The sequence below is a fragment of the Nansenia antarctica genome (genome assembly GCF_963989245.1).
Source record: "Nansenia antarctica genome assembly, chromosome: 5".
Classification (NCBI taxonomy): Eukaryota; Metazoa; Chordata; class Actinopteri; order Argentiniformes; family Microstomatidae; genus Nansenia; species Nansenia antarctica.
The window spans coordinates 53,003,255-53,015,150 of NC_137690.1; the positions used below are offsets into that span (position 1 = coordinate 53,003,255).

The window sequence follows — 11,896 nt, forward strand, 5'->3', positions numbered from 1 at the left end:
TGTTAAGACTGGAAAATTCACTTTAGATGAAGATTGGTTGCTTTGATTGACGAATGATGCACCCCCAGACAGCAGCAGCAGCAGCAGTTTGAGGTGGAGGTGCTGTAAAAGCAGATGCAGCAGGGCCAGGCCCTGAAGGAACAGCTGATGGTGGTGACGCTGAGGCTTAGGAGCAGGAAGGGTAGACCACCACTAGCACCACCTGGCAGGACCTACCTTGGATCCACCCTGGCCTCCACCACCGGCCTCCTGGAAGACTTCAGCCTGTTGGGCCTCAGCAAGAGGCGCACCAAAGAGATTGAAACACTTGTGAAAGTAAATGGGCCAGGGGTTTCAAGTCTGGTCTGCTGTGAAATATGGTGGTAGTCAATGAAGCTGAAGTATTGACTCAGCAGTAACCAAGCAACATGTGAAATACAGTAAGCTTGCTTTTTAACCTATTGTACTGCTGTATTGCATTATGGACTTCACAATAGTGTTTGGAGTTGCTGCCTGACCTACTCAGCAGCTTAAGTTTCCGTTTGCATACTGGTTTCCTCATGACTACCCCTCACATGATGATGCATGAATTAACCCTGAAGGAATTGCTTTGCATACTGAATTAAACTATTTTAACATAAATGTTATGTAATTTTTGTAATTCCATGAACTGCTCATAAAACAGCATGTTTCCATTATTGTGAAACACATCAAGCAAAAACACATTATTATTATTTCTATGTATTCCACAAAAGTACTTTGTGCAGGGAGAAAATGTGGACAAAACAGTTGACATGCTAAAAGAGCTTGTGCATGAAACTTGGGACAATTTAGTCATTAGCTTTTATAGCCGATGGTTGCATTTTAAAAGTAATTGTAGACCAACCAAGATGTTGTTTGTTGTCCCTACTTCAAAAGCACTTGAATGGCATTCATGCATGACTAATGGGAACTTTAGAGGGCTGGTTTACTGGACACAGATTAAGCCTAAGGTTTTGATTTAGAGACAAAATAATTGAGGAACCACAAAACGCATCGGAAATCAAAACGTACAAGCGACTGTACTGCCATGTGTAACACGACTGTTATATTAGCTGTTTGAAGAAGTTACCATGTAAAAAAAATAATGCGTAATTTCTGCTTGAACCGGAAGTAAGTTCACGGACTACATTTTGACATTTTCACTTAAAAAAAGAAAATATATAGTGACGTCACATAAATGAGGTTTGAGCCAAGATGGCGGCTGCGGGAGGAGAGCCTTCTGCCCAGAGTGGTTCAGATGATTTGTTCAATCATTTTTACACAGAGGTAAGACAGATTCAGAATAGAAACGCACAAAGGGGTTACCTTAAGCTTACTGCGTCATATCATATACAATTCTGGTCATAAATGCACTTATTTTGTCATTATAAGACCTAATACAATGAGTATCAGCAACTGGCTAGCACAGAACATGGGTTTGTATGACTGATAGCTAAGCTAGTTGCACTTGTGAAGAACACGTTAACTCCGCTGGCATGATCATATTTAATACAGATAGTGGCTAGTTTATTATGCAAAGAATAATACAAATGCAACGGTCAAATCTCTAGTACTGACACCTGATTAACCTCCCAAGCTAAAGCTACCAACAAACCTGGCTTCGTGGTTATTACTGTGCCTTATGGTTTGTAAAAGGCTATGTTGATAGCCTGTTTAGAAAGGAATGTTATCCAGTTTTACACCCAGAAGATTTGATCGAGCAGCTTTCAGCTGGTTAACGTCATTTACTATTGTGTTCAACAACACCTTGTTTATGTGGACTCCACTGGCGAGTCAAACGATGAAGTGTTATGCAACAACTGACCCTTCCTAATGTGAAATGTATATTGGCCAACAGGTAAAGCAGATAGAGAAGAGGGACTCTGTGTTGACCTCGAAGCAGCAGATTGACAGACTGCTCAGACCGGGGTCTTCCTACTTCAATCTCAACCCCTTTGAGGTAAGTGGCCTCCTGAAGTGACTGTTGTGACTAGTGACTAGTGACTAGTGTAACTAATCTAGGGACTAGGTTCTAGTCCTCTGACAGACATGTACACACACGTGTTGTTGTAGCTGTTTGAGGTGGGGACCTCTTTGCATTGTTACACGGGCCAACACAGGGTGAGCACAGTTTGAGCTACCCCCAACATGAATTCCTTGCAGGATGCTGTATAATAATCTCAATGTTTCCTACACACTATCAGCTTTCTGTTTCCAACAAAATGCATCATTTGTGTTACAGGTGTTACAAATTGATCCAGAGGCGACAGACGAGGAGATGAAGAAGAGGTTTCGGGCACTGTCCATATTGGTCCATCCAGACAAGAATCAGGGTGATCCAGAGAGAGCACAGCTAGCCTTTGAAGGTAAACATGCTTTAACTGTCTCTGCATTCGATTATATAGTCAAAGCATCGGCATAAACTAGATCTCCTATTGAGAAAAGCTTTTGCACAATTAAGATAACTGTTTTCTGACAGGTGCATAGAAAGGAATAAACTTGGATGGAAGTAGAAAAGTTACTGGACTGCTGCGTTCTGTCTGTACTTGCACATACAACATGGTTAGTGCAGAGTTTTGGTCACGTCAACACGTACTATAGACAGCTTTTTTTGCCTTACAAAGGGCTACAGTATGTGACTAAAACATTCCACAGTTTTCAAACAAAGTGTACAGGGAGTGGACAGTGTGCGGAGAGTCCCTATCCCAACCAATTAAATGGTAAATGGACCACTTATATAGCGCCTTTATCCAAAGCACTTTACAACGGCCTCTCATTCACCCATTCACACACACATTCACACACCAATGGCGGCAAGCTACCACTGGGAGCAATTTGGGGTTCAGTGTCTTGCCCAAGGACACTTCGACATGTGGCCAGCCGGGGCTTGAACCGCCGATCTGCCAACCTTGCGATCATTAGACGGCAGCTCGACCTCCTGCGCCACAGCCGCCCCAATTAATATCTTTATTGTCCCCAAAGGGAAGTTTGGAGTGCAGTCAGGGGAAAAACAACAATAACCATGTTACCATGCAACAAATAAACGCACCAGATAAAAGCCAGAGGATATATCACAATACTTATTTTACTAAAAGGGAACTAAATCTGACCTTGTGTTTCTAGCTGTGGACAAGGCATACAAGCTACTCCTGGATGGAGACCAGAAGAAGAGAGCCGTGGATGTGATCCATGCGGGGAGGGAGTATGTTGAACATAATGTGAGTGGTCCTCTAGTTCCTCTGCTCACAGACACTGACTTGTCTTATTTACATGACTTTATTATTTCCATATAGTGGCTAAATACAGATAAATAAAATGTATGCGCGCACACACACACACACACACACACACACACACACACACACAGGGCATCACATACAAGGCATATAAACACAACACTGACAGACATAAATAGATTAAAAGATGTGTATGATCAAATAAATTGGATTAAACTTCTGTGTTGAGATGCATGCCTGTTAGACATGCTGTTGAGAGTGAGGGGATTACTGCACAAATGCAGAGATGTCCTACACTCAGAATTAGTACCAGTCTAGTGATGTCAATGTGCAGTTACAGGTTTTTATTCTTTATTTTAACAGATGAAGGAGAAGAGGAAACAGCTGAAGAAAGATGGAAAGCCTCAGATTGTGGAGGAGGATGACGCGGAAATGGTATTTGGATAGGACAGACACAATAGTCATATACATCGAAAATATTAGAAAATAGTTTGGGGGAAATATGTGTTTATGGAATTTCTTTATGGTTATTATGACACCTAGTCCAACTGTGCACTTACCTTTGGTTAAGTACGTAAACAGACTTGAGTATTTCTGTACTGTATTTTTATTTATTTTTTCAATATAAGGAACTAACTGCCTCTTCACGTCCCATGATGCGTAATGATACAGTTGTTTCACCCTGGTCAACATGTCTTCTCTTGCTCTGTATCTCAGTTCAGACAGGCTGTGTACAAGCAGACCATGAAGCTGTTTGCAGAGCTGGAGATCAAGAGGAAGGAGAGGGAAGCCAAGGATATGCACGAGAGGTATCAGAGCCATTTCAGCCAATCATATCTCTGCAATGATATAATGCAATGTACACGCACACACACGCACACACACATATATAATATATATATATATATAATGATGCAATGTATGTGTGTATGTACATTACATCATTATACATACAGTATATCTCAAAAGTGAGTACACCCTTTAGATTTTTGCAAATATTCTGTCATATCCTTTCAGGGGATAACACTATCTTAATGAAACTTTGATATAACTTAAAGTAGTCAGTGTGCTGCTTGAATAACAGGATAGATTTATTGTCCATTGAAAATTACTCAGTACACAGCTGTTAATGTCTAAACAGCTGGCAACAAAAGTGAGTACACCCCATAGTGAACATGTCTAAATTGTGCCCAAAGTGTCAATATTTTGTGTGACCACCATTGTTATCTAGCACTGCTTTAACCCTCCTGGGCATGGAATTCACCAGAGCTGCACAGGTTGCTTCTGGAATCTTCTTCCACTCCTCCGTGACGACATCACGGAGCCCACGGATGTTGGACACCTTGCACTCCTCCACCTTCCTCTTGAGGATGCCCCACATGTGCTCAATTGGGTTTAGGTCTGGAGACATACTTGGCCAGTCCATCACCTTAACCTTCAGCTTCTTCAGCAAGGCCGTTGTCATCTTGGAGGTGTGTTTGGGGTCATTATCATGTTGGAAAACTGCCCTACGGCCCAGTTTCCGAAGAGAGGGGATCATGCTCTGCTGCAGGATGTCACAGTATATATTGGAATTCATGTGTCCCTCAATGAAATGCAGCTCCCCAGTGCCGGCAGCACTCATGCAGCCCCAGACCATGATGCTGCCACCACCATGCTTGACTGTAGGCAAAACACATTTGTCTTGGTACTCCTCACCAGGGTGCCGCCCCACACCGGACACCATCTGACCCAAACAGGTTTATTTTGGTCTCATCAGACCACAGGACGTGGTTCCAGTAACTCATGCTCTTGGATTCATTGTCTTCAGCAAACTGTTTGCGGGCTTTCTTATGCATCGGTTTCAGAAGAGGCTTCTGTCTGGGGCGACGGCCATACAAACCGATTTGATGCAGTGTGCGGCGTATGGTCTGGGCACTGACAGGCTGACATCCCACTTCTGCAACCTCTGCAGCAATGCTGGAAGCACTCGCACGTCTATTTTTGGAAACCAACCTCTGGATATGACGCTGAGCACGTGGACTCAACTTCTTTGGTCGACCCTGGCGAGGCCTGTTCCGAGTGGAACCTGTCCTGGAAAACCGCTGTATGATCTTAGCCACTGTGCTGCAACTCATTTTCAGGGTGTTGGCAATCTTCTTATAGCCAAGGCCATCTTTGTGAAGCACAATAATCCTTTTTTTCAGCCGCTCAGAGAGTTCCTTGCCATGAGGTGCCATGTTGTCCAGCATTCAGAGAGAATTTTGCCCAAAACACCAAATTTAACAGCCCTGCTTATCATTTACACCTGAATCCTTGTAACACTAACGAGTCACATGACACCAGGGCGGGAAAACAACATCATTGGGCACAATTAGGACATGTTCACTATGGGGTGTACTCACTTTTGTTGCCAGCTGTTTAGACATTAACAGCTGTGTACTGAGTAATTTTCAACGGAAAATAAATCTATACTGTTATTCAAGCAGCACACTGACTACTTTAAGTTATATCAAAGTTTCAGTAGGATAATGTTATCCCCTGAAAGGAATAAAGAATATTTGCAAAAATCTAAAGGGTGTACTCACTTTTGAGATATACTGTATATATGTCATGCATTATTAAGAAGAAGAAAAACATGGCCCTCAGTAAGTTTTGTCATGGCCTTGTACTGTTTAAAAAAAACAAAAACGTAATTTTCTCCTCAGGAAAAGAGCAAGAGAGGAAGAGATTGAGACACATGAGAAAGCCAAGCGAGATCGGGAATGGCAGAAAAACTTTGAGGTATGTTAGTCAAGTTAGAGATATGACATATAGGGCCGGTTTCACAGACAAGGCTTAAGCCTAGTCCTAGACTAAAAAACATCTTCAATGGAGATTTTACATTGAAAGTGTGATTTAGTCCAGGACTAGGCTTAATCCTTGTCTCTGAAACCGGCCCATAGTGGCAAGAAAAAGTAAGTGAACCCTTTGGAATTACCTGCATTTATGTATAGATTTGTCATAAAATATGGTCTGATCGTCATCTAATGGCTTAGCTGAAGCAGTTCTGTAAGAAGAATGGTCTAAAATTCCTCCTGCATGTGTTGCATGTCTAATCCGCAGCTACCGGAAGCACTTGCAGAGGAGGTTCGACCAGTTATTAAGTCCAGGGTTCACTTACTTTTTCCACTAGCACTGTGAATGTTCAATGGGTGTGTTCAATAAAGACATGAAAGATTATAATTGTTTGTGCGTTATTAGCTTAAGCACATTGTGTTTGTCTATACTTATAACTTAGATGAAGATCAGATCACATTTTATGACCAATTAATGCAGAATTTCAAAGGGTCCGCAATCTCTGCTTTTTTTTTCTTGCCACTGTAGCCAAGAAATAGGAGGTCGACTACCAGCTTAGATCTTTAGCCTAAAGCAACACTATTCACTCAGCAGCATTTGTTACATGACTACCATATTGCAGTGCTTATGCATCAACAGAATCGCCTGCGGGCTTGGGTGACGTATAGTGCGAAGTCTACCTTTTAGTGCTTTGGTCAGCATCACCCAAGGTGATCTGGGAAGTGGAGTGTATCTAGTTTTGAATTGTTGTCTTTATTTATCTTTTTTTTTCTCCAGGAAACGAGGGATGGGCGAGTGGACAGTTGGAGGAACTTTCAGGCCAAAGGCAAGAAAAAAGAGAAGAAGAACAACCGGTCGTTCCTCAAGCCCCCTAAAGTCAAGATGGAACAGAGAGAATGACGTGTCTGTTGTGAGGTTGCCTAGCTCCAGCCCAGCATCCCAATTCTCCACCCTTTTCCCTGAAGTATGTTCTTGTCTACTACCCTAATGCATTTAAAAACATTGATTGGATTGGCGTAAGAGCCCATGATCTTATATGCTCATGCTTTCAAATCCAATAAAGGGAGTTAACATGTGTAGTGTTCACCTCAGGGAAAAGGCTGGAAAAATGGGACACAGGGAGGACCCGTATGGGCTTCAGCCCACTCCTATGACTAACTATCAATATGGCGAGACAACGCTGGTAGCTATTCATAGGAGTTGGTTGAGACACATGGAGATGGAGCCAGGTTAGTAGAGGTAGACTGGTTTAAGGATAGTATTGATGATCCCATCATGATGATCCCATCATTCTGACCCCTAGACAGTGCATCCAACCTTCTCCTGGGAAATTTAGTTTTATGCTCATTTTTTAATGTACATATTTGTGATCTGCAACCTCCATGAGACATGACATCACGCCGACCTGGATTGATAGAGAAAATAAAAAAGAGAAAACGGGAGATTTTCCATTTCTGTCACCACCTTTAGTTGACTGGACTTTTTTGTGATGTATTTTTTTTTACCTTTAATAAAAGCTTGTTTGTGACAAGCATATTTTGTTGTGGTCTGCCAAGCGTTGATTTTCAGGAGGGATGGGGGGGTGTTTGAAGGGGATATGGATATTTTAAAATCGTCACCCGTTATTTTAATGTGTTAGGTTCATTGTTAGATGAGGCAATTCCCAGAAGTCAAATTCCAACATGCCTTCCAAACACCACATCTATGACAGTATCTCTTGACAGCTGAGCACATGTCCTAAATGGCTTTGTGGTGATCAAATACAAGACACACTTGAGGTTTTTGGCAGGCATGTTGGGCTAGTCGGGGTACTCCCCCATAACATCTGAAAATTAACCTATTGACAAAAGTCTACACCTCTTCCAATGATGTCGCTTTTCCAATAATGCACTGAAATGGTAGTTGTATAATTTCCCCCTTTCCCTCTACCCAGGTTCTTTAATTACTACACACATTCACAGATCATACATACACACAATGTCTGCCTGAATCCTAACGTAGCGAATTCCATTGTCCATACTGTGTTCTCCTATTCAATCTTCTATTGCTGTGGTGATGCACTCAATTTCTGTATTCCAAATCGCTACCATAGATCTGAAAAGATTGGATGTGAATGAACAATATTGTAATTACTCCACCGTGGGCTATATTTTAACGGCGTAAAAAACAGCCTTTTTTTCAGCACACATGATGCTAATTGTCGTGAACAGGCCGCTATTTACCGTTACTCTACCCACATGAGTGCTGGCGAGATACAGCGCAGAGGTATTTGCACCTGTTACCGCAGACACAAATTGCCAATATGCCTGCATTTGAACTTGTGTCTTTCACTCTGGTTGAAAATAGAGCCCCTTGACTTCTAAAGGTGGAATTTTCTGCATATTGCTTCTGGAGAGGGGTTTGTGGCTGATTTGGAATTGAGAAAATCTATTCTACCAATGCAGGTGTTGGTGCTTTTCAGAGATGTCAATGTCATGAACTGTAATCTGTACAATACTATGTCCATAAAAACATCAAGATATTCTTGAGGAATTGTCTGGTCATTTCTGCACGTGATCTTGCTATGAATGACTAAAGCTGTCATGAGATAGTGCCCTCCATAAATATTTGGACAGTGAAACCAACATTTGAATTTGGTTTTAAGATTTAACCTGTCCAAAGATTTATGGAACAGAATCATACATGAATATGTGAATACTTAACATTTAATCGTCTTTTATTATAAATACATCAAGTGTTCATTTGGCAGAGACAAGCAGACACACGGTACACATTATGCAAAGAGCAATACCTGTACAATGTAACAAAGTTAAAGTGCATACATTGTACATCGGTTACACACATACAGTAGGATGTAATACGAAAATATTAAATTCAAGACGTTACGCCTGAAAACATATGCAAGTGAAGAGCTGCTGAGGGCACAGGGCTTCCAACACTAATAAGAGAGATATTCATGGCTACAGAGGAATACATTCAATATCCAGAAAGAGCAATCCAAATGCAAGTGCATCTCCCCACCTTCATAGTTCATCTTTGCTTAAAACAACACAACCCTCATTCATCATTACAAAGTGAATCTGACAGTGTTCCCAGGCTAGGGGACAATAAAGATTATTTTAATCGTAATCAGGAGTTCAGTGTCTTACATAGCTACAGTGTGTAGATGATCACATCCTCTGAATCCTCTGTTTTACATGACCTTGCACTGATCCCCCCCTGTGTTCATGGGGCCCAGGGTGTTTTCTGCCTTTCCTTTCAGCCCTTCCACGTTGAGGCTGAGACCCTTGAAGAACACAGCGATGCCCTCTTCCCTCCCCGCTAGTTTGTGGGGCTTTTTGGCATTGGAACTCTAAATGGAGGGAGTAAAAGGAAAGGTTAAATATGCCGAACAGTGGAAGTAAGTAAGTATCATGTCTTAACTGCTTGGCTAAATGGCCATTAGGGAAACCAATGTAGAAGTTAGACATTCATGCCATAAACAGACCTGTGCACGCACGCACACTCTCTCTTACCCTACGGAGACAGTGCTGGCTCCTGAATTGGGTACTTTTGACTGTCCTCTCGGATGCACGCTTCTTGAACCTGGCTTCTCTCAGTTTCCTTGAATGAGATGAGTTTCCCTCATTAAGCACTTTGAGCATCTGGAAAAACGCTATATGAATCTAATCAATCAATCAATCAAACAATCAATCAATCAATCAATCAATAGCCAAGCAGCCTACCTTTCCCTCTGAAGGTCGGCTTGGTAGATCCTGAGCCAGGAGTCAGGAACTTTCTGGCTGGTGCAGGGGGCGCTCTTCCTCCTTATCAGAACTGCGCTCTTCCTCCTGACTACACTCTTCCTCCTGAACAGACTATTCCTCCGTACCGACTTGACCTTGCCGTCTCTCTGGTTATTCGTGGTCCCAGACATACAGCTGGTGAACTGCCTGAGGGGAGCGCCCAGGGACGACTTCATCATCGAGTCCATCTCTGTGTGTGTGTGTGTGTGTGTGGATTATTCCCACCTACTAAAATGTGTGTGTTTGTGTGTGTCTATGCTGCTCTCACTCTTTCACTGAAGAGAATGAGTAGCGCTTATTGCCGGGCACTCCTACAATCTCATGTTTTAGAATGTGCATCTATGAATGTGTCTTAGATTAGATGAACACAGTTAAAAATGTGGTATGAGACTTAAGACTGTATGTAATTACAATGTATAAATGGACACACTTGAGTTTCAGACCTGCACAAACAAAGATACAGCAAGGAATTATTAAGTTAACAGAACAGTTTTAAAATGTTATTCAAAGGAAAGTGAAACTACTAGTTGAACTAATGTTTCATATTCTTAACACTTATTACATCTTACATGAATTGAAGGAATCATGCATGCGAACACACAACTATTATACATTTTAATGTCATATCATGCTGCACACTACAATTTTTTTTTTTTTTTAAAGTAGCTCCCCCCCCCCCCCCCAACCCTTTCTAATACGATTACATACCTGTATGGTTGACCCTTGTACGGTACCCCAATTGTTCTTCACTGTACTTGTAGCATTCCTCCAGGTACTCCAGTTCATGGACTTGTGTGCATTTCTCCTCAGTCTCTGGTCTTCTTATCGGCTTTTGACTGATGAGCTCACCCTGCTGCTTCTCTCAGGAAGATTAGCTAAAGACGTAAGCATCACTTATCTTCTTATCGCCGGCAGGGACACAAATAAACCTGCGTAAAGTGAGAGAAATGTCTTGATATGTTCATCGCCAGGAGATTTAACCTGGACAGTGTAAACATTGTAACAGTGCATTTGGTTTGATTGTGATCAACTGTTTGTATTTTAAAGCGATGCTTGCTGATATTGTTTGTTTGTTTTTTACTTCAAAATTTTTCTTTGTAAGTGATGGGAGAGATCTTAGGAGATTTGGCCATGTGTCACGAGAGACAGACAGAGAGAGGGAGAGACAGAGAAAGAGAGAAACAGTGAGAGAGAGAAAACAAACTGATGGGAGACAGACAGAGAGACTGGTGAAGGTGTTTCAGTATCCTCTCACTGCACCATAGAAGACACAGTGAAAGGATTCCTCTTCTCTTTTCCATTGTGACTGGAGGAGTTAAGCGCCAAGTTCAGGTTGAATAAAACATCTGTTCATGCAATGCCAATAAAGATCCTGGGTGGAGATGACACACTGGCGGCCCGGAACCATCAATGTACTTGGACGTGCCCACCATGTCCTTTGTCCCCAGGTTTGAGGAAATGCCTGAGTTCTCCTATTTACCTGACGCTAAACTGGGTGCATTCATAAATACTCTCAGAGCGGGGTGCTCTCTGACCGTTCAGAAATTAACTGATTTCAGTTGAAACTAGAGCAGATTTCCAGAGTGTATTTACGAACGAACCCACTGAGGCTATGGAAGTAAACAACGCGCTGACTGCACCTCGACTGTCCCTCCTGAGACCTCTTCATCCCCTCTGCCTCCCTGTAGACTGTCCCTCCTGAGACCTCTTCATCCCCTCTACCTCCCTGTAGACTGTCCCTCCTGAGACCTCCTCATCCCCTCTACCTCCCTGTAGACTGTCCCTCCTGAGACCTCTTCATCCCCTCTACCTCCCTGTAGGTTTTCTACTTTAAATAATTAATAAATAAACCTCTTAATTCTTCTAGCATTATGACTGCCAATGGCCCCTGGCCAGAGCATCTTGCTAAGACTGATAGATAGATGATTCACTTACTTAGACAAACGTATTTGTAGTAAGTCGCTTTGGATAAAGTCGTCTGCTAAATGTAAAAAATGTAAATGATTTATTAAGAATTATTGTGATCATTTAATGTATTGATACAAAGAAAATCCAAAA

At 42.1% G+C, this 11,896-nt stretch overlaps 1 protein-coding gene across 1 annotated transcript; it reads left to right on the forward strand.

The window, feature by feature from the left end:
• Nucleotides 1-1,215: 1,215 nt before the first annotated feature.
• Nucleotides 1,216-7,466, forward strand: dnajc8 (DnaJ (Hsp40) homolog, subfamily C, member 8; the record flags this gene model as incomplete). The annotated part of the gene is made up of 8 exons (XM_080531301.1): nt 1,216-1,287; nt 1,859-1,960; nt 2,243-2,366; nt 3,124-3,218; nt 3,600-3,671; nt 3,954-4,045; nt 5,924-5,999; nt 6,831-7,466. 8 exons carry the CDS (start codon nt 1,216-1,218, stop codon nt 6,951-6,953), a joined length of 756 nt encoding a protein of 251 aa, XP_080387427.1. The 3' UTR covers nt 6,954-7,466.
• Nucleotides 7,467-11,896: the final 4,430 nt, after the last annotated feature.